At 47.5% G+C, this 24,210-nt stretch overlaps 1 protein-coding gene across 7 annotated transcripts in view; it reads left to right on the top strand.

Annotated features, from left to right (window-relative positions):
- Window positions 1-24,210, top strand: part of LOC142576769 (uncharacterized) — a 96,952-nt gene that overhangs the window by 40,069 nt on the left and 32,673 nt on the right. Inside the window, exon 4 of one of the 7 annotated variants that reach the window (XR_012826961.1) lies at window positions 36-16,034. The exons of 5 other annotated variants lie outside the window; for them this stretch is intronic. Coding sequence is in view for 1 of the 2 variants with exons in the window: in XM_075687046.1 (XP_075543161.1) it covers window positions 36-254 (219 nt within the window). In the remaining variant the exon portion in view is untranslated. Of the gene's footprint in view, window positions 1-35; window positions 16,035-24,210 lie in introns of those variants that run through there. One more of the 7 variants, XM_075687046.1, reaches the window with a different exon arrangement.

Below are 24,210 nucleotides of genomic sequence, written 5' to 3' on the forward strand. Positions count from 1 at the left end.
TCGTAATAAATTTCACCTTTGTTTTAATTGTGCAGCATCAAGGCCCTTTATTTCTCCATCAAAGGCCGAGAGTCACAACTCACACCAGGGACGCCTCCACCACTGTCACCTCTGTGGTTATGAGACCAATAGGCTGTGGTGTCTGAAAGTACACAACAGGATCCACACTGGCGAGCGTCCGTTTGAATGCCATTTGTGCACTAAGACTTTCTCACAGAGGGTCAGTCTAGACAGGCACCTACGTGTCCACATGGGTGAGCGGCCATTTAAATGCCCTTCGTGCCCTCAGACATTCTCCAATAGGTCCACCATGAAGCAACACCTGCACACCCACACAGGCGAGATGCTATTTCAGTGCCCTTCATGCCCTCGGACCTTCAAGCAAAAGTCCAGAATGCAGACACACTTGCGCATGCATACAGGTGATCGACCGTACCGCTGCACCATCTGCTCCATGTCCTTTCGGTGGCATGGTTGCTTGAGAACGCATAAAAGAAAGCACCGTGATACCATAGTTCAAGTGCCATGTTGAACTAGAATCTGTGTTGGGAATGTTTATATATGTGTACCATGCTTCATGGTGTTCTGTACATGGGTGAGCTCAAGTGTCACCATATGCTCTTTTATGTCGAACTGCTAAGTCACTTCACAGGAGGTTCCAGCCTAATCTGGGAATTTTCAGGGACACTTCTAGTTGACCTCCGTGCCTTTCCTCTCTTTGCTTTCTCTCTCTCTCTGTCTAGTAATAAGACTGCAGTACTTTAATGTGACCATGTTCCTGGTATATACCTTGTAAACACGTAACACTGGAATGCTCATCTCTCAGCTATGCCTTCAAAAGACTCGGTGTGTGTAATACTAGTACATACCCAGACGTGACAAATTCCGATAGATGTCTAATGCAAATATATTGGTATTCTAAATATACTTCTGCCATTTGAAGTTATGTACATATGACGGAAACAGGCGGTCAAGCTTAAGAAAGCGTAGAGGGAAATAATTCTATTTAATTGAAATAATGAGCAAAAGATAAATCAAAAGATAACTTCCCGCAGGTGGGACTACTTTTTCCACCTTTCATGTTCGGTACTTTACTAATTAGGGCATTTGGCTAATGGTGTGACCTCTGGGAAAATAAACCATCCTTCTCTTATTGTGTATGTGTACAATATTACTACTGGATGTGTTAGCCGGTGTGCCGTTGATGGCCATGGCAGCGGATATGGAATATCCTTAAACCTGTCTAGGGCTATAACAATGTTCCATTGTTATTCTGCTATTACTATCAAAGTAGCCTGCTTTAACCTTCTTGTGATTGAAGAGTTGGACCCAGGTCAGATGTGGTGCAATCAGGCAGCACGTGCTGAATGTTTTGCTGACATTTCCATCAACATGGGCAGTAGCCTACTTGGTATTAGCTATAATGAGTGCATCTGTAAGATCCCTGCGAGATCAAGAAATCAAAGCATCAGAGTAAGAGACGGCAAGAGCGGTGAGACCAAACAAAACATCTGTTTATGATGATTGATGATTTGGTAAACACATAAAAACAAAATATCAGATTTTTATGCCTACCACTGAATAGGTTTTTCATGTATTCTTCTCGGCCATATATGCAGAATTGGTGAAGATAAGGTGATGTTGATTCACAAAATTGGTGATACAAGTGCATTATAAATATAGCGTCTTATTGCCATCTTGTCATGCATAAAAAATTTTGAAAAGCTCATTGAGAAAGGAATTGTAGTTTTTCTTGAAGAATATAACATGCTAATTCTGAAGCAACGTGGTGTTTGGAAACGTGAACTTGCCTAGCGGAGCAGGCTATGCTGCTCTGAGAGTCAGACTTTACTGGATACAATTTGCACTTTCCAAAGAGTGCAGTGTATGTGAACAAGCTGCTGATCAGTTTTCTAATGGTCTATTTGGGCTTTTATTGAACAACGCTTCCCAACATGCAATGTACTGACAGAATATTGCTAACGTCAAGAATACTTGGATGGGATCGTGGTTTTATATTACTTGTGAAAGGGACTGTTTTGATGTTCGATTCAAGTTGACTCGTTCCTGGCACTATTTCACTTGATCTAAAAAATTACTGTTCACATGCCCCTACAAAATATGTATGTTAATGTACTGCATTGTGATGCTTATTACTGTGCTACAGGTGTCTGAATGGCCTGCTTTGCTAACTTCCATTAGGAAATTCAATGTGTTTATTTACGTAATGTTTCTTTATATGCAGTCAAACCTGGATATAACAAACGGGTATAACAAATTGCGGGATATAACAAAGTAAATGTAAAATTTGTTTTGTCATGTTTTATGTGTGCATAGCATTCTCCTGCTATAGTGAGATTGAAAATGAGGGATCGGTCATGGTATCAGTTATATCGAAGCAAATATTTGTTTCCACATGTCTCAAAATATGTATACAGTAAAACCTCGTTAATTCGAAGCCATCGGGCCGCAAAAATCTTCGAATTAAGCGGGTTTTTGAATTAACCAAACACACAAAGAAATGCAACCCAGCTTAGAACGACAAGAAAGCTGAGCTAGTTGGTAAGGATTCATAATGCAAAAAAGAAGTGAGGTGTGCAGACAGGACACAAGAGTAGAGAAGTCGACAACGTGAATGCCGACTATCAACTGAAGGGAGCACTGAAGCGAAAAAATAAAGAAGACACAAAACTCATCTGCGCATGCTCATTAATGGTAATACCACGTGTCAGTCGGGTACATGTGCCGGTCTATGTGAGAGATAACTGTTAAGGCACTTAATCTCTTCCTTATGTAAAGTAATCGAAGGCTGACACACGCACGCACTTCCACCATTATAGATATGCCATGCCTCTACTATAAGACTTGTATCTTCATTCTTGTGCCTGTACAATATCTCGCATTCATCTAACTCTGGCGTGTAGTTACAATCTCGGCAATGTAGCGAAAGATGTACCGGTGGATCGCCTTCTAATCTCCAAAACAAAAATTCTTCCTCGCGTTCTACCAGTGCCACATTATCAAGAATGTGCGGTCCCAATTCCTTGCCAGGGACCTTGGAAAAGATGGCGAAGTGTCTTCCTCACACCTGAAAGAACTGTACCGGATACAGCATTGTTAAACCGGTTCGCTTTTTAACGAGGAAGCATGTTTTTCCTTCTAATATTGAAAAAATGAATGTGTCAAGAGCTGTGCAGGTTTTATCACCGCCGGTCACTGCTGCACTTAAGCTTCTAAAAGAACAAGCTGGACACACATGCAACATGAGTTTGCTGCTGTGGGGCCTACAGTCGAGTTTATGGATATGATGCACCCTTAGTTCCTGCTGATGGACGTGAGCAATTGTGCACAACACATTCATCAAAAACTGCCAGACAGCAGGCAGTACAAGCTGGCTAATGACGTCATTCCTAAGTTACCTTGAAAACATGCGACGTCATTGCCAAGCAAAACAGTTCCTTAGCAAGGAAACTTATCAAGCCCTTGTTATCACAAGAACATCAAATGTGAAGTGCATCAAGCACCTCCTTGCTGTTGAAGGCTTCAAGTTCGTTCTGACTAGAAAATTCTCATTGGACCCAATTGAATCATTCTTTGGATGGTTAAGGCAATCTGCTGGGAGCAACGATCAGACAGATGCTCGAGCAGTCCTCTGTGGTGTGGAGAAGGTCTTGAAAACTGGCTTAGTTTCAGCTTCGCTAAACAGCAATGTTGTTGGCACTTCAAACCACTCACTTGGACCACTGAGTAGCAAGCCTGCAGTGACCCAGCATGTGGATTTATTTCCACAAGAGATAAGAAGGCTCCTTGGTGATCTCAAGAACCAAAAAAAGCTTGCTGCCTACACCAGACACTGCGGCACTCTCCATGTTAGGAGGCTACTTGGCCTGTGTTGTGCAAGAGAAGTTGGACTGCAGCTCCTGCACTGCTCTTCTCACACAAACTGCGTCACCTGCGCCCAGCAGATGAGGCAGTTCTACTCTACTGAGTTCCTCTACTGAGTTCGTCTATGTGCTTTACACACTGCAAAAATAAATTGAAGTGATGCTAGAGAAAAGGAGGTTTTTGGCAAAGCCCCTTCAAGCTGCAGTCTCAACTACCGTGGATGTCCTTGCAAAACATGGGGCATTAAAATGTGCACGTGCATGCAGTGACTATCACAAAGAAATTTTGAAACTTGTTTGTGCAAAGTTCTTCAGACCAGTATTCACGAACTATGATAGCATGTGTTGCTTGGGCGGACTACGCTTGCATGGCCTGAGATTGCGTAATGAAGACCACTGGGGAGATTTAACTGAAACGAAGCCATGTTTCATCTCACTATAATTTAAACAAAAATAAGCACACGTTTTCATGAGCATGACGCTGCTGCTCTGCCGATTTATTCAGAATGTGAACCATTAACATGGGGCAAAACGTGTCTAGCTGAGGAGACACTAATTGCGTCACAAGCTTCAGTATAATGACACATATCATTACACACGGTGAACATGACACTGTTGTGAAAAAAAATTTACAGTAAACGAGGCAGGAATGCAAAATACATAACATTGTTACGAGGAGTTGCGGAGGAATGGTTTTATTTACAGGAGAATTGGACGATGATGGTAGCGTGATCGTAGCGCAGCCCGGCCTCTCAAACTCCTCGTTCTCTTCGTCTTCTCTTCCTTCTCTTCTTGTCCGTGCCTTTCGTATCTGTTACATTTCCCCGCAAGCAGACGAAGCCCGTGGGGCGAGTCAGGATGGACAAGGAGGGTAGAAAGGCTTCAGGCGAGCAATGTGAGTCAGCTGAGTTCTGCTTGATCGCCGACCATTGCACAGTAGGCGAGCTATGACGTAAGTGAGTTCGCTCAGGCGGTCCACAACTACATATGGGCCTGAATATTGTGACAGGAACTTTTGGCACAATCCACGCTTGCGTTGCGGTGTCCAAAGAAGGACTAAGTCACCTTTTTGCAGCGATACTTGTATGCGACGGTCGTCGTATCGCTCTTTCGAACGACTTTGCGAGGCCAGAGTATGAATACGAGCTATTCGACGCGCTTCTTCGGCGAGACACAAAGTCTCCGATACAGAATCATCACTGTGCAGAACGAAGGGTAAGAAAGTGTCCAGAGGGCTTCGCGGTAACCTTACATACAGGAGATAAAATGGGCTATAGTTCGTGGTTTCGTGCTTCGCCGTGTTGTACGCATAGGTGATGAAAGGCAGCACGTCGTCCCAGTTCTTATGATTGGAGGAGACGTACATGGCAAGCATGTTAGTCAGCGTTCTGTTTGTCCTTTCAACGAGGCCATTGGTCTGTGGATGATACGGCGTGGAATGACGAAACTGTGAAGTGCACAAATGAAGCAACTCTTCAATGGCATCAGCCGTGAACTGGCGACCACGGTCGCTGATGATGACACGTGGTGGGCCATGACGAAGGACCACGGAACGGAGCAGGAACACCTCCACGCAAGCAGCAGTGGAAGACGGTATGGCTGCAGTTTCTGCATACCGTGTAAGATGGTCTACGCAGACAATTATCCAGCGGTTCTTGTTGTTGGATAACGGGAATGGACCCAAAAGGTCAATGCCTACTTGCTCGAACGGCGTACTGGGCGGTGTCAATGGCCGAAGGGGACCCGGGGCTGCGGTGGTCGGTCGCTTGTGACGTTGGCACGTTTCACAACTAGCGACATAGCGCTTGGTTGTTTCGTACATCTTGGGCCAGTAAAAGCGCTCCTGCGTGCGGTGCAGCGTTCGTACGAAGCCGAAATGGCCGGATGTCACATCGTCATGCATGGCGCGTAGAACGTCGGAACGGAGACTCTCGGGGACAACCAGCAGAAAACGCGCTCCATGCCCGGAGTAATTAGTTCTGTACAGCAATTTAATTATCACGGACAGTAAAGCGACCGCTGCCTTTAGAAGTACCGGCGGCGACAAAAAGCGGATCAAGGGTAACATCATCCCGTTGTTCTCGCTCAAAGTCTGCCGCGTCAGGGAACGTAGGAGTAACAGCAGCGAGACAGTCGTCAAAATTCTCAGCATCGCAGTCGGTAGTCGCAAGAGGAATCCGAGAGAGGCAGTCTGCGTCAGCGTGACGACGGCCACTCTTGTACGATACCACAAAGTCGTATTCCTGGAGGCGCAGTGCCCAACGTGCGAGGCGACCAGAGGGATCACGCAAACCGACCAGCCAGCATAAAGAATGATGGTCGGTGATAGTCTTGAATGGTCTACCGTAGAGATAGCATCGAAACTTTTGTACGGCGAAAACGGCTGCCAGGCATTCCTGTTCCGTGACCGTATAATTGCGTTCAGATTTGCTCAGACAACGGCTGGCATATGCGACAACATGTTCGGCGCCACTGTGACGTTGTACAAGCACCGCTCCTATCCCGATTCCACTAGCATCAGTGTGAACTTCAGTCGGGCAAGATGAATCGAAGTGACGCAATAGGGGTGCTGACGTTAGTATGAACTTCAGTTGAGAGAATGATGCGTCACAGTCTGGTGTCCAATTGAAGGATGCATTTTGTCGCAAAATACTTGTCAACAGATAAACGATGTCGGCAAACCGGGGAACAAAACGACGAAAATACGAACATAGGCCAATGAATGAGCGGAGATCTCGTGCTGACTGCGGTGGCTTGAAGGAGCTCACTGCTTCAATCTTACGAGGATCGGGTCTGACGCCATCCTTGTCGACTAAGTGTCCCAGGACCAGTGTTTGACGTTCGCCGAACCGACACTTTTTTGAGTTTAGGACCAGTCCAGCTTTCTCAATGCAGTCGAGAACGACGCTGAGGCGTTCGTTACGTTCTTCAAACGTGCGGCCAAAGATTACAACATCATCTAGGTAACACATGCATATCTCCCACTTTAGGCCACGTAGTACTGTGCCCATGAATCTTTCAAGGGTGGCAGGAGCATTGCAAAGGCCAAAAGGCATAACATTAAATTCGAATAGGCCATCTGGAGTCACGAAAGCGGTCTTTTCCTTGTCGGCAGGGTCCATAGGTATTTGCCAATACCCCGATCGCAAATCAAGTGTTGAGAAGTAAGAAGCAGCGTGTAAGCAATCAATGACGTCATCTATTCGCGGTAGTGGATAGACATCCTTCTTCGTCTCTGCGTTTAGATGTCTGTAATCCACGCAGAATCTCCAGGAGCCATCTTTTTTTCGGACCAGGATTACTGGGGCTGCCCATGGACTAGATTATTCTTGAATGACACCTTTGTTCATCATCTCCTTGCCTTGCTCGGCAATAACTTTGCGTTCGGACGATGACACTCGGTAGGGCTTCTGGCGGATGGGGTGTGCTGAGCCGGTATCGATTCTGTGACGAGCGCGGGACGACGGTAAATGAAGGGGTGCATCTCCATGCGTGAAGTCAAATGCAGCCATATGCCTGGCAAGGACTTGTACCAGTGCTTGCCGTTCCGATGTACCGAGACCCTTGCTGATCATGTCAAGCATTAGCTCTTCAGAATGGCGATTATCGCAAGGAGAGCAAGCTGTAGAGACGTCCGTAGTTAGTGCCGCTATTGAGCTACATGCGGCTTCATCGAAAAGAGCGATTTTTATACCGCGAGGAAGGACAACCGGCGTGGTGGAACAGTTCAGCGCCCACAACGTGGCGACTCCTTTCGTCATGCACACGACAGAGCAGGGCACAAGTATATCTTTTTTAGCACAGTTTATGCGGAGAGGTCTAACTACAAGGTCAACACAATCAGCATCAACAGTAGTTGCCGAAACACGAACGGGCGTCAGGCACCACGATGGTGCAATCACTTCATCAAGAACACTGAGTGTGTCTGCGTCCCTGTATTCACCACCCGAGCTTTGTTCAGAATGTGCTGATATTAATAACTTGTTCAATGATATTTCGCCACAACCACAGTCCACGGAAGCGCCGCACTGTTCAAGAAAATCGATACCAAGAATAACATCGTGCGAACAACGAGAAAGAACAAGGAATTCCGACACAAACACTTTCCCAGCCAACGAAACACTCACAGCACAAACACCAAGGGGATGAAGCCACTCACCGCCTACTCCACGAAAGGTAGTACCGTCGTTCCAAGAAAACATAACTTTGTGGCCTAGACGGTTTTTGAAAGCGAGGCTCATCACAGACACAGTCGCCCCAGTATCCACTAACGCCATGGTCGGTATTCCGTCAATCGAGACATTCACTTTGTTTTTGTACATCACAACAGGCAGAGGTATTTCTTGCAAAGACCGTCCGGCGACTACACCTCCATTGGCCGCGAATGCTAGTTTCCCGGCGGCGGTGAGGAAGAACGGCGCCGAGGGGACGGAGAGCGACGGAGACGGCTATTTGGTGGCGTCAGACTCCGCTCAGATGTTGGCGAATCGCTGCGTCTGGTCTCGTGTGAGAAGTGATCCCTTGGAAGCAAATCGGTCGTCCGCAGGTCATATGAAGTACGGGTTCTGGGTGACGAGAACATCGATGGTGTCCTACGTGATTGACGGGCTTGGCGACAATACCGAGCTATATGGCCTGTGGAACCGCAGTTGTAGCACACGGGAGGGTCTCGGTTCACAGCGTCTTCCTCGAAACGAATGGTTGACGGCTGCGGGCGGCGAGAAGGTTCGTGGTTATGTGGATAACGTGTCTCTGCTGCTTGCTGAAATCCGGTATATCTTTCATAAGTCGCGTCGTGGTAGTAGGGTCGGTGCTGTCCTTGTCGCGGCCTGACAAGACGCAGGGCCTCGGGGGTGAAAGCGCGGCTGCTCTCGTTGTGTCCGAGCGTCATAAGTAGGGCCTCTGTCGTAGAGACGTGGCTGCTGTCGGGGCGCGAGTTCATAATCCTCAGTGCCCCTTGCCGCAGGATACGGGGAGAAGGATGCCACGTTTGGCTCAAAATCTGGTGGTAGGCGGAAGCTAGGAGTGCTTGGATGTGTCACTTGCGCGTGCAGGCTGAGCTCTTCCCGAACTATTTGTCGTATCGTTGATGCCAGATCGAGGGGCTGGTTGCTGTCCACGCTTGCAACTGTGGTCACATTGGCTAGCCTGCCAAACTTCGGTGTGATGCGCCTCGTCTTCAGTTGCTCGAAAGTACGACAGTGCCGAATGATGTCAGCGACGGAAGCCAGGCTGTCTTTTGCAATGAGGAAATTGTAAACATCCTCGGCAATTCCTTTTAGGATGTGCCCGACTTTGTCCTCCTCGGACATTACGGAGTCCACCATCCTACACAGTTTGATTACTGCCTCAATGTAGGTCGTGCAGGTTTCGCCTGGTACTTGCGCACGTTGCAGTAGCGTCTGTTCTGCCCTTTTCTTTTTCGTCGCGGAGTCGCCGAATCGCTCTTTGATTTCCGAAACAAATCTTCCCCATGTTGTGAATGTTTCCTCGTGGTTGTCGAACCATACCAACGCAGTATCCGTTAGAAAGAACACGACGTTAGAAAGGTGAGAAGCGCTGTTCCACCTGTTGGCGGCACTCACCCGGTGATAATGGATGAGCCATTCCTCGAAGTCTTCGTCCGCTCTTCCGGCGAAGGGACGCGCATCTCTCAGTTGCAGAACAGAACTTGTCGGGGCAGCAGTTGGAATGGGCCGTTGTTCGTCTGCGTCGTGGGACATGTTCAGCTCCGGTGAATTCGGTGGGAGTCCAGCAAGGCGACGGCTCCGTCGAAGAACTTGTGGTTCAGCCTCCGTCTTCGGGTGTCGATTACCCCGCACCTCCCACCACAACTGTTACGAGGAGTTGCGGAGGAATGGTTTTATTTACAGGAGAATTGGACGATGATGGTAGCGTGATCGTAGCGCAGCCCGGCCTCTCAAACTCCTCGTTCTCTTCGTCTTCTCTTCCTTCTCTTCTTGTCCGTGCCTTTCGTATCTTACAATATGATGGAAATCATTTCAAAAAACAGCAAGCTATGAAGTAGTTTTAATGAAGTAGTTTAGAAAAAAGAATCTACCAATCTAAGAACTTGCCCTCCCATCCCGCGTAATAATCTGTCTTTCAATAATTTTCACGAACATACGCAGCTTTCTGCCAAAGCGTGAACACGTATCAAACCTCATGTCATCATCCACCAGTAACTTACTGATACTAACAGAAACGTGGCTTACAGAAGAAATCAGCGGTGCAGAAGTCCTGGCCGATCTTCCCAACTTTGACGTTTATCGGCGATCAGAGAGACACACGTGACGGAGGTTTTCTGATTGCTGTGAACCAACAATTGCCATGCACACGAGTTAACATTGACAGCCACTTGGAAACACTGTGGGTAAAATGTCAATGTTCCCCACAAACAGCACTACTAGGTGTTTGTTATCGACCCCCTCACCATCAACCGGACTTTTCTAGTCTCTTAAACAACATACTAAATGAAATTACTTCAAAGCATCACAATGCTATTATTCTCCTTTTTGGAGACCTTAACTTTCCCGACATTAACTGGCACAATGGCACTGCTTTACCAACAAATCAAACTGATGCGAGTGACCTTATAAAAGTGTGTTTAAATTACAATTTAACACGGCTAGTACTGGAGCCAACCCGCATGTCGGGGACATCTGCCAATATTTTACATCTTGCTACTAACGAGTCATCCCGAAAGCTTAACATCCCTTCCATATCTCGGCGAGATTAGTGATCACAAAGTTATTCATGCTGCCTTCACTTTCACTCCCCCACCACGCTACATGCACGAGAAGGCAATTTGTTTTTATGACATTGGTAACTATGAGGCTATAAATACTGAATTAAATGCATTCTTTTCTACCTTTTCAGATGAGTTTCATAACTATTCGATTTATGATAACTGGCTATTGGTTAAAAACAAACTATGTGTACTGAAGAACCAATTTATTCCCAGGATAACCGTTCGATCCAATCGACAAAAACCAGTGTTTACGAGATCCTTAAAACGACTAGAAAACAAAAAAGCGCCTGTATCGCCACACTAAAAGTTAAGGCAAGCTCAGTTGCGTGGGAGAAATATTACGCTGCCGAAGCTGCGTACTTAATAGGAATTAGCGAGGCCTTGCGAACCTTTTTTCACTGACCTGCCATACATTTTACTTACTAATCCAAGAAAATTCTGGCCGGTGAAAAACCCCAAAGAATCGCGTATCAATAATCTTACTAACGAGCTGGGTGAATCGGTGACAGATTTCACCTGCGCTAATATGTTCAGCAATGCGTTTTCTTCAGTCTTAACTAGTGAAATGGGCACACTTCCTCCTCCGCCAACCAGAAATATACAATGCAACCTGTCAGCCATCACATTCACAGTAGGTGGGCTTTTATCTGTGATAGAAAATATTAAGTTGTCTTCATCATGTGGCATCGATGACATTAACTGTAAAGTACTAAAAACACGAAACATATTTCTGCGCAGTTTCTCTATTTATTATTTTCACAGTCGCTTTCCACAGGCACCATGCCAGACGAGTGGAAGATGGGGAAGGTTATTCCAGTCTACAAATCTGGAAACAAAAATTCTCCCCTAAATTACCGCCCCATCTCATTGACAAGTGTTCCCTGCAAGATCATGGAGCATGTAATCTACTCTCATATTATGAACTTTCTTGACGCTAACAACTTCTTTGATCCTTCACAGCACGGGTTCCGCAGGGGCCGTTCTTGCGAGACCAAGCTTGCACTATTTCTTCATGACGTTCATGCTAATCTTGACCGTAACATACGAACAAACGCCATATTTTTGGATTACATGAAAGCGTTTGACAAGATAGCTCATCAACGCCTATTACTAAAACTTTCTCGTTTGCATTTGCATCCTGATATCCTAAAATGGCTTGAGCAATTTTTAACTAACCGCACACAGTTTGTCTCATTTAATAACCACGCTTCAAACATTGCACTCATCACATCAGGCGTACCACAGGGGTCTGTCCTTGACCCCCTTTTTTCTTAATTCACATTAACAACTTACCCTTGAATGTGTCCTGCCATATGCATATGTTTGCCGATGACTGCATTATCTACCGCGCAGTCAATACCATCACTGACCAAACAACTCTTCAATCCGACCTTAACTGGGTGCAAGAATGGTGTGATGTTTGGCTGATGACACTCAACTCTAATAAATACAAACTTCTCATTTGCCCGTCGTCATCACCCTCTTCGCTTTTCTTATCAGATTGGTGATGTCACCGTAGAATAAGTAGAATTCTATAAATACCTAGGTATCACCTTGGCTAATGATCTAACCTGGAATTCGCATATTATGAATGTTGTTTCATCGGCTAACAAAACATCGGGATTTCTAAGACGTCACCTTCGCCTTGCTCCATTGCATGTAAAACTGTTGGCCTATAGATCATTGGTAAGAACGAAACTCGAATACTGTGATGGGTGGTGCGCGACATGGTGCGGTGATCGGGACGGTCAGGAGCAGACGACGCTGAGTGCACGCGCGCCGAGGTGGAAGAAGGAAAACAACGATGCCAAAGAGCGTCCGGCACGAGAACGCGCGGCGCATGAAAAACAACAAGAAGAAAAGCAACCAATTAGAAAAGACCATGGGGCGTAAGGCAGCCAATCCGAAAATGCCAAATCGGCCAGATCAGAAGAAAAGCGTGGTGCGCTGGCAGAAGGGAGGACACGCAAGGAGACGCAGGGGAGACGCCAGGAGAGTCCCAGGAAGCAACGGCAGGTGGAGGTCAACCACCGGAGCGGGCGTTGAAGACGGGCCGTCGGGTTCCCGACTCGAGCCACCAGGACTTCACCCGACCGGGGCCTCCTGCCAACCTGTTCCTGTGCGTCGCCCGTCTACCTGAGCGGGCCGCCAGCTGCTCAAGGCCGGTGGGCAAGACGAGAACAGTCGGGCTTCGGGCCCGAGTTCTACGCCAGCTGCCCGGCCAGAACGCCACCCCCGTCTGTCGTGTCGCCTGCTGCCCGAGGCCGGCGTTCGAGCTTCTGTGCCCGTGGGCAGGACAAGAGCAGTCGGGCTACGGGCCCGAGCTCTACACCCAGCTGCCCGGCCAGAACGCCGCCGCCGTCTGCTCGTGCCACCAAGCTGCCTGGTTTACCTCGCCTAGCCAGAGCTGGCGCGCTCCGGTCGCCCGGTCGGTCAGCTTATGCCGCGACCTATGGTGAGACCGGCGCCACTCCTTTCGCCAGCTTGTCGCCGCGTCGAGACTGTTACGCGTCCCTGCACTCGTGGCAAGCCCGGACTCGCGCACCCGTTAACCTCATGCAAGCCCTATATGTGTTCCCTGCCGCAATGTCTGCTTGAGTGTTTATTTTAGGTATGCTTTCTATTTCCTTCTGTTTACTTTATCCCTCTTTTTAGTTTGATTAAAAGCCTTTGTGTGTGTGTTCAAACCAACGGCTTTGTCCTCAATTGGGTTCTCGGAGGCTCCGCCTAAGAGAACCAACCGAACCATTGAGTACATGAACCTTTGCCCCACATTAGGGTCATCACAAATTGGCGTCCGCGACAGGACAAAGCCGTTCGTTTGGATATTTTTTATTCTAGCGGCTAGGAACTTTGGCTAGCACACGAGACTTGTTAGCCTGAGCCGAGCGCATGGGGCTAAGAAGGTGCGGAGTTGAGGGCATGGTTGTACGAGCAGGAAGCGCGGGCGCGAGAAGAGCGGGCAGCGGAGCGCGAAGCCAAGAAGCAGGAACTTGCATTGGAGGAAAAGAATTTACAATTGCGGCTAAAAGTCGCAGAGGCTGAGGGCACGTATGTGGGCAAGAAACAGCCTCAAATTAGTTTGTTTGACTTAGCCACCGTGGCCCAGCGATTGAGTTTACATGGGGCAGACTTGAACAAGTGGGTGCAAGACAGATGGTTGCTAATATGCGAGAAAGCTCAGAGGGAGCGTGACAGGTGAATTGCAGAACAGGCAGCTGAGAGGGAACGCCTGGAGGAAGAGCTTCGCGGGGTGCACGTTCGCATCGAGGCACTCGCGGAGGCTTGCTGCGAAGGGACAAGCTCCATTGTTCAGGATGCAGCACAGCAATGCAGGGGCGACCCGAGGGTTCCCTCCGACATGACGTCAGGCCTTGGCGAACAAAAAGGATCTCGAGGAGAGACAACTTGTAATGATGCCATTTTAGGCAAAGATATTGATGTTTGCTCACGAAGCAAGAAGCATATCGCTTCCGTATCTCAACTGGTGCTGCGCGAGCCCAGCGCAGGCGATGACTGGCTCGCACATGGTTCCGAGTCGCCGTGCATGGGCCTGGTTGAGAAAGTTAGAACTGGGAACGTCCTACAGACTAAATATAGTACGTCGGAGTGTTCGCGCCAGGGTCAAGATGAACCTGAAGATATCAGGGCGCCTGAGAAACTGTGTTGGGTTTCCACAAAAAGTATTGAGGTGTCTTCACTGCGTTCCTCAAATCAGACGAAAGCAACTGCTTGTGACTCTATGCGCACTTGGGAGGGCTCAGGCCTCCGTACCAAATCAACTTATGGCTTTAAGGATCCAGAACATCCTTTGTGTTCTTATGCACTCGGGTGTGGTGCGACCATTGACACTGATGCTGCAACCACTCATTACACCGTTGACTACCTTAGAACGCAGGCAGTGACTTGGTCGACACCATGCAGAGGCATTATTGCCTGGAGTGGTATTATCGCGGACTGGCCAGCGTTTTCTGATCGAGAAGATAGATGTCTAGTCCGCTTGATGTGGGAAAGGGCCACCTAAAGGAGCCGATACCTCGCTTATGGCTTTTCTCGGACTTGTGACCCCGGACATGGCGACCTTGGACTTTATTGGGTTTTTTTTCTTCAATAGGGTATTATGATAGCCTTTGACGCTACCATTTATTTTTCACTTGCTGTGCATTCTTTGAATTGTGTTTTCCTTTAATGTCTTTTATCTGCGTGCTCAGTGAACTGTGCGTTGCAACCATACAGCGCAATCTCAAGGACAGATCATGACTGTAGTGCTGTGCGCAATCTCGAGGACAGATCATGACTGTAGTGTTGTGCGCAATCTCGTGGACAGACCATGACTGTAGTGTTGTGAACTGTGTCGCGCACTGAGCGGCAGTTTTTCTTCAGAAAAACTTGTTAAAAAAGGGCTTGTGTGATGTGTGGTGCACGACATGGTGCGGTGATCGGGACGGTCAGGAGCAGACGACGCTGAGTGCACGCGCGCCGAGGTGGAAGAAGGAAATTGACGCCGAAGAGCGTCTGGCCCGAGAACGCGCGGCGCATGAAAAACAACAAAAAGAAGAAAAGCAACCAATTAGAAAAGACCACGGGGCGTAAGGCAGCCAATCCGAAAATGCGAAATCGGCCAGATCAGAAGAAAAGCGTGGTGCGCTGGCAGAAGGGAGGACACGCAAGGAGACGCAGGGGAGACGCCAGGAGAGTCCTAGGAAGCAACGGCAGGAGGAGGTCAACCACCGGAGCGGGCGTTGAAGACGGGCCGTCGGGTTCCCGACCCGAGCCACCAGGACTTCACCCGACCGGGGCCTCCTGCCAACCTGTTCCTGTGCGTCACCCGTCTACCTGAGCGGGCCGCCAGCTGCTCAAGGCCGGTGGGCAAGACGAGAACAGTCGGGCTTCGGGCCCGAGTTCTACGCCAGCTGCCTGGCCAGAACGCCACCCCCGTCGGTCGTGCCGCCTGCTGCCCGAGGCCGGCGTTCGAGCTTCTGTGCCCGTGGGCAGGACGAGCAGTCGGGCTACGGGCCCGAGCTCTACACCCAGCTGCCCGGCCAGAACGCCGCCGCCGTCTGCTCGTGCCACCAAGCTGCCTGGTTTACCTCGCCTAACCAGAGCTGGCGCGCTCCGGTCGCCCGGTCGGTCAGCTTACGCCGCGACCTATGGTGAGACCGGCGCCACTCCTTTCGCCAGCTTGTCGCCGCGTCGAGACTGTTACGCGTCCCTGCACTCGTGGCAAGCCCAGACTCGCGCACCCGTTAACCTCATGCAAGCCCTATATGTGTTCCCTGCCGCAATGTCTGCTTGAGTGTTTATTTTAGGCATGCTTTCTATTTCCTTCTATTTCCTTCTATTTACTTTATGCCTCTTTTTAGTTTGATTAAAAGTCTTTGTGTGTGTGTTCAAACCAACGGCTTTGTCCTCAATTGGGTTCTCGGAGGCTCCGCCTAAGAGAACCAACCGAACCATTGAGTACACAAACCTTTGCCCCACATTAGGGTCATCACAAATACGCATCTGCCATCTGGGATCCGCATCAAGCATATGTCGCCAATGCCCTCGTGGCAGTTCAAAATTGCGCCACCAAGTATATTCATTCCAAATGCTCTTGCAACGTCAGCATATCATCTTTAAAAAAAGAATCTTCCGTATCGCTTCTATCCTTTCGTCGCCGCATTGTCACCCTTTCCCTCTTCCACAGGTTCTACTATTCGACGCTTAATCGACCACCGCACATTGTTCCCCCAACGCGCCGGTCACGACGCATTGGCCATCCCCAGCAGGTAGCACAACCACATTCACGCACAAATACATTTTCAGCCTCGTTTTTCTACCGAGCATCAAAAGACTGGAATGGCCTTCCTCATCAAATCGCTGCCATCACCTGCTCTTCACAATTTGTTCACGATGTAAAAACTTTTTTATTTGAGGAATTGAATGCATTATAACAGTTGTTTGTATATGTTGTGTCCCCACCCCTTATGTAATACCTCTACTATGGGGTCTTTAAGGAAATAAAATGAAATGAAATGAAAACTTGAATGCAGCGCATCCAACGAGAGGTTACGAGACAACTAATCCAAAGGGTCGACAGCTAGCAGTGACGATAGCACAAATAGGCTTAGCAATTCTGACAGATGCAGCCCACCCAACAAGAATAGGCAACAGTGTCAGTCGAGACGCCTGCCCGGACCTTACGCTGATCGAGGACATCAGGTAGCAGGGATGGCACAACCTTGACGAGACCCTTCGTAGTGACCACAATATAATAGAAACGCATCTAATAACATCGCAAGCAAAAATCAAAGAACGTAAAATACGGATAACTGATTGGGACAAGTTCCGAAAGCGGCGCAAACAACAAAGCACCAATGAAACCTACGAAAGCAACTCGAAACCAGAAGCTCTGCAGGAATGGATACGACAAATTCAGACAGACTTCCGAGCGACAACGAAAATCGACATGTCACTAGAATATCCCGATGTCGATAGACACCTGTTACACCTTTGGGAAGCTCGCCATTGCCTGCAAAGAAAGGTGGAAAAAGCAAAAACACAATCGTAAGCTCAGGCAACAGATAGCCGCCTTAACAGCCCAGGTGGAAAGTTATGCAATCGAACTAACGCGAAACAATTCATACACAACAACAAGCCATACTTAGAAGAGCATGCAGTATTGCTGCACACAATGTTCGATTTCTGACCGGGTCTATCCATTCAAGACGTACCGCTTCAAATTAAGGAAGAGATAATTGACCACATCGGCACCCATTAAACCAATCCATCCTTGCATTAAACCTCAAAGGCGTGTTTGATAACGTAAGTGGCAATCAAATGTGGTCGACGATTATATGTTACCGAGATGTAGGGGATATAAGACTATTTACATGGTATGTACAAGCAAAGTCAATGGGGTTAAAAATGGCTGACTAGTTGTTGTTGTCCTGAGTGGCCGTGGCACATACCCACAGTGGGGGATTGGCCAAGAATCGGGTGGTTTAATTAGGCGCATAAAAATAATAATGATAACAAGGGAGTTAACAATTTGAGCGTGTGAGTTTAAAAGTAAACGTTTTGTGTTTGGAGAAAAAGGAAATAATCGGATGAAAACCGGGTATAAAATAATAATAATAATAATAATAATAATAAATAATAGATAAGAAATAAAATAAGCTATGGTTGGGAGGGAGAACGATCAATCTAACATGGAAATCGATTGGTTTCAATGAGGTAATTTTGGATCGCCAAGCAAATATTTCTGTGGCTGAAACCAACAATGGAGGCTCCAAAAGATAGGATCACAGGCACTGATAAAGTTAGACCATTACAGCGAAGCGGGATTTCGAGTAGTCGTTTTATTATAATAGAAAAACGTCTGCAAGACAACAAGAAATTGTCGATTGTATCCGCTTCGCCACAGAATGAGCATAACGGTGAGGGGACCAGACCAGACCTGTGGAGGTAGAAGTTCAATGCAGGTATACGGCAGCGCAGCTTCGTGATGGACACTTCAATTTTCCGTGTTCGGCAAAAATCTCTGTTCCAAGGGTGTAGGAGATGTCCGTAATCTACAGAGTTAGCAATTGCGGAACCTGATACTGACTGTATAATGATACTCCTGCGAAATCTAGCAGCAGTAACATAAGCAGTCAAAGGGCAGCAAGAGAGAATCGGGCCACTTATCGATGCCTTGGCTAGAGAGTCTGGAATTTCATTAATGATTCGTCCTTTATGGGCAGGCACCCAAATCAAATGCACGCTTCTCAAGTAACCAGGTACCAATGATTGAAATGTCCTCATCACGCGAGAATCGCTAGAAGCAATAAGGGATGAGCACAATGATAACGAATCAGTGACTATCACGGCTGACGTAATTGATGGTCCTAATTTGCGTAGTGCCAGCACCACGGCCATGAATTCGGCTAAAAAGATCGGTATGAAATCTGGCAGCCGAAGAGAAAATGTCCAATCGAGAATCTGGGAAAATATTCCTACACCTGACTTTTCTTCACAGTGTGATGCATCTGTAGGAATTACAACGTTTGTTTGAAGGTTTTTCAGGTGATCTTGTAATATACCGTCTAGAATACGGTGTGGAAGTAATTTTGCATTATTAGGAAAGATGTCATAGAATTGAATATCCGTGGCAACAGCTGGGTCGGTAATAGGAAGTACATCGCATATGCGCACGCCCAAAGAGTAAAGTAATTTTTGCACGAATATAATTTGCGGATTATGTAGTCGCGGCCAGATGACACCGAAAAGCAATGCAGGTTGTGAAATAAAGATTATTTGGGGATGACGGAGTGGTGATTCGTAAATCCTTAAGAACGTCTGCACCGTCAAAAGCCGGAACCTGCACGAAAGTGGCGGAACACGGGATTCTAGATAAAGAATAGAATTTGCAACAAATTTGGGAAGGCCTAAACACAGACGTAATGCTTCTCTTTCTAAGAGGATTAGAGGACGGGACATGTAGGCTGGAGCTCCAGAGAAGAGCACGCAACCAAATTCTAATACAAGGCGAACGTACATACGATATATCATTAGGAGTGTATCCCTTCTCAATCCTATTCGACGACTGCTGAGCTTACGCAATATGCCAATTGCACGGGTACCTTTCCCAGTCACATGATCTATGTGTGAGCACCAGTTGAGAGAGGCATTATAAATAATTCCGAGGTATTTAACAGATTCCACCTGTGGTATGTCTTGAAGGTGGTAAGACAATGAAATGTGCACTATGTCACGTATCGGAAAAACGAGAACAGCACATTTGCTGGCATTGAGTGTGAAGTGACTAGCATCTAATCACCTCTCCAGATCATAAAGGTAAGTTTGCAGTCGTTGGTATAGCGTGTGGATGTCGTTTGCAGATGCAAAAAACGCAATATCGTCTGCATAAACATAAGTAGTTATTTCTTGATGACAAGGTAGTGTGCTCGTGAGAATATTAAAAAGCACCGGGGAAAGAACTGAGCCTTGCGGTACGCCTCTCGTTTGTTTGTGTTTAGAAGAAGAAACGCCTCTTTCGTAGCAATAGAATTCTCTTTCACCTAAGAATGACTGAATCCACGCTACTATATACCCAGGAACACCACAGGAAGTCAACCGATTGATCAATACAGTGTGCTCCACAGTGTCGTATGCTTTAGCGATATCGAGCGTCACTAAGGCAGCGTATTGCTTATGATGTCGAGCGAGTTGTATTCGGCTTTCTAAGTCGACGTGTGCATGCCAGATAGAGCAGCCGGCCCTGAAACCAATCTGACAGGGGCTAAGAATGGAATTATCATTAATAAATTTCATGATGCGACGGTGAAGAAGCCTCTCAATGAATTTTACTACGTTTGATGTAAGCGCAATGGGCCTAATGTTCTCCAATACATACCTTCCTTCTTGTTTCTTAAGCATCAATATTACTTTGGCGAGCTTCCAGTGCAACGGAATCCAAGCATATTTAATTGAATAATTCACCAGGTCTAAAAGAACGTTAGGCGATTCCTGTAACAATATTATTAACATTGCATTTGTGATGCCATCAGGGCCAGGGGCTGAATTTGGTAAACATAGTGCAGTCTCATTTAGTTCAGCTAAGAAAATTGGAGTAAAGCCATCCCAAGGATCTAATGTAGAATGAATAGCCGGAAGCCTAGCCGTAAATCGATTTTCTAAGCCTTCGGCAATCTCTTCTAGGGAGGCGCTCAGTTCCTGCGGGCTCACAACAATTGAATCTAATGTTAAGGGTGTTGGTAGCAACTTCCTAGCACGAAGGAATGCAAATAAAGCACGCTTATTTTTTTGAATTGGATAGATAATTGTAATGTCTAATATCGTATTCCTCTTTGGCTCGATTAACAGTACGCTTAAATACACCAGCATGAAACTGATAATTTTTCCAATTTGTCGGGCACTGATTATGCAGAAGAATTTTCCAGGCGGCCTTTCTTTCTCTATAGTCCCGCGTACATTCATTATTCCACCAACGACAAGCGGTGTCTTTAGCCGAAGGGATGACAAATTCAGCTTGCTTCCGGGAATCCTCTAGAATTGAGCAAATGGTTGAAGCGGTTTTCTTATCGTTGGCATTGGCAAGTTTCGAAACGGCAGAACGCAAGAAAGTCTTAAATTTTGTATGGTCCATAAATGTGCATGCCTGGTATTCTAAAGACGTTATTTGACAATTGATTTCAAATGACACAGGAAGGTGATCACTGTTGGTTGCTGAGTCAACCGCTACCCACGACAAAACCTTGATGCCAGCGCTACAAAATGTCAAATCTAACACTGAACGGAAGGGTCCTCTAGCAAACGTTACTTGTCCTGTGTTCTGACATGAAAGGTGACTATCAATAGTCCACTCCCAAAGTCGCTTACCACACAGATCTAAGTTTTAAGCCCCCACGACACGTGATGCGAATTAAAATCCCCTACAAACAAAATTTCTTTATACAGGCAGCCACAGCCCTATCAAGTTGACGTGTACTTTGCACACCGCTGGGGAAATAAGCATTTATAATTGAAAATGGATGGTATCCTGGGAGACATAAATCTATGGCCAAAATTTCACAGTCGCAGTCCATGATTTGAAAAGAAATTTTTGCCTTGTGACAAATTTTACTGGAAGCAAGTATCATTAATCCTCCACCTCGCGAGTCTCTATCTAATCGAAAGGACCGAAAACCTTTTAAATGAAAATTTTTCTCTGGTGAAAGCCACGTTTCTTGAAGAAGTAAGATATCTGGATTGAATTGAATCTATAGCAAGATAAATCTGTTGAAGCTGAAAATATAGAACGACAGTTCCACTGCAGCACTTTCAACTGTCCAATGGTGTTAAACGCACAGCAGCGGCAACTGCCGCCTTTAGAATACTTTCTGCAAACACAGGAGTTGGTTGACTCTTTCTTGATTTTGGTTTCATAGTCTTTGAAATTGGGGACCTCATACGTTTGGGAGTTCGAGTGTCAAGTTCCATGTCTGTGACACTAACAGTGTCTGGATAAGAGGGCTCATCCTCGCGTGTTTGGACTAGCGAAGTAGTGTCTGTGGCATGTTCTGCAACTGTGGAAGGCGTCTCTACGTCGTTGCTAGGCATTCGAGGTGAGGCGTTAGATACTAGGCACTGCATTGGTGTCTTAGTGGGCTGCATTATTTGCATCATGTCACTGGAAATGATTTTCGCTAAGCAATCAGAGAGACTGGATATCAATTTATCCATAGCTTTAGCCATTGATTTTTCCGCAGCAGAGTCCATTGCTTCTGAGAGGTTAAGATCCATGCTTGGAGTGTTGCGCGCTGTAACACCAGAGTATCCGAAGGCCCTGTCTTTGATAACTGAAATTGCATCTCTTCGGGGGCAGCGACGGCGGTCGATTATTTCAAGAATTTGTATGTCTTGAGCGCGCGCTGAGCAGTTCGAATAGTCTGCTGGGTGTTCTCCCTCACAGAGGCAGCTCTTTTGAGATTGAGTAGAGCATTCACTTGAACAATGACCATCCCCACAGGTGCGGCAACGCAAGCTAGATTTACATCCTCCTGCGCTGTGCCCGAATCTCCAACAATTCTTACACTGGATTGGACGTGACGCAAGCAGCTCTACACGGAACACAAGAGGCCCACCTTTATTTCAAATGGACATGATGTGCCCACAAACGTTGCAATTACACATTCTGTCGGAAGCCTCGTTATTTGCCAGTCGATTGCAACGGTAGATAGCAATGACGCCTGCTGCGGATAGCTTGTCCAGGGTTTCAGTAGGACTTAATCGGGAGTCTACACCCCGTACAAGACCCTTGGTGCACGCAAGGTGAGGCGGAATGAAAGCACTCACCGGGGTGGAAGCGAATGAAGTGCATTTCAAGAGGTCTTCAACACAGGTCTGGTCGGGTTAACGACACACTATACCTCCCCGTCCGAACGCTCGCACATCAGTGATGGTCTCGAAGTGGTTGGACGTGGCCTTAAGTGCCTACTGGACAGCCTGTGGATTCGTGATCCTGATGGAACCTCCATTGGTAGACACAAGCGCCACAGGAATGGTGCTGACGCCACTGCGAAAAAATAAATCTATGGGCAATTCATTAGGTGGCAGGGATGCTGACCAGGTGGATCGCGCCTGACCAGGAGAACTGGTCGACATCAGCTCAAGACGGCTGACGCAAGGAATGCCAATCAACCAGGAACTAAAATGCGGTTATTGAGACACCTTAAACCACCCGATACTCACCCAAAACACCACTGCAGGTCAACGAAGCGGTCACTCTGTCGAGGCCAGCAGGAACCAGGGACAACAGCAGGAACGTCCCTGCCCAGCGTCTCGCGATCTTCTTCCTCTCTCTCTTCTTTCATTCTTCCGTAACAGGACCCCCGGGTGGCGAAGCGCCGTCTCGGCGCATGGTAGGCGAAGAACTGCGAGCGAAGTATGGCTTCAGCCGCGAAATGTGCACGACGTCAACAGGCGGCGTACTTCAGGTTGGATGAAGCTGTATGAGTGCGATCTCGTAATTGACGTTGTTAACGTGACGTAGGACTTCAAAAGGCCCTGTAGAGCGAGAGAGAAGCTTCTGGGAGAGGCTGACCCGACGACATGGTGACCAAAGCAGCACCCAAGTACCTGGGGCGAAGTGAACATGGCGATGACACCGGTCATAATGCTCTTTTTGCAGATGCTGCGAGGCTAATAAGCGAGATAGGGCGGCTTGACGCGCCATATGGGCGCGATCGATGACTTCACGAGCATACTCAATGGCAACGCTGGGCACAGAAGGTAGGATGGTGTCAAAGGGCAAAGTGGGGTCGCGACCTTACAAAAGATGAAAGGGTGAATATCCTGCGGTGTTATGTCGGGACGAGTTATACGCGAATATCACGTAGGCCAGCATGACATCCCAGTCGCGGTGATCGTTAGAAACGTACATCAACAGCATCTCTGTGAGTTCGGTTGAGATGTTCCGTAGGACCGTTCGTTTGTGGGTTGTAGGCGGTGGACAGCTTGTGCTCAGTGGCACAAGAGCGGAGGAGGTTGTCCACAACTTGAGACAAGAACGAGCGGTCGCGGTGTGTAACTGTCGAGGCGCACCATGGTGGAGAATAACGTCATGAAGGAGAAAATCGGTGACTTCAGTTGCGCAACTAGTCGGCAATGCCTTTGTTATCGCATAGCGTGTCGCGTAATCAGTAGTGACGGCGATACACTTATTCCCTCTAGTCGTCCGAAAAGGGCCAAGCAGGTCAAGGCCTATGCGAAAAAATGGTTCAGAGGGAACTTCAACTGGGTGGAGTCGGCCGACAGGTGGCAGGGGAGGTTTCTTCCGGCGCTGACACAATTCGCAAGTTGCGACATAAGGACGCACAGAGCGGTAGAGACCCGGCCAGAAGAACCGGCATCGTACGCAGTCATATGTATTCAAAACTTCAAGGTGTCCTACCGTCGTTGCATCGTGAAGTTGTGTGAGAACGACGGACCGCAAATGATGAGGAAGGACAAGGAGCAACTCAGGGCCGTCAGGGATTATATTTCGGTGGTAGAGGATGCCGTCATGGAGCACGAACATGCGGCACGTGCCGTCGGTGCGGCCAGATTGCA

Source organism: Dermacentor variabilis, chromosome 3 (assembly GCF_050947875.1).
Source record: "Dermacentor variabilis isolate Ectoservices chromosome 3, ASM5094787v1, whole genome shotgun sequence".
NCBI lineage: Eukaryota > Metazoa > Arthropoda > Arachnida > Ixodida > Ixodidae > Dermacentor > Dermacentor variabilis.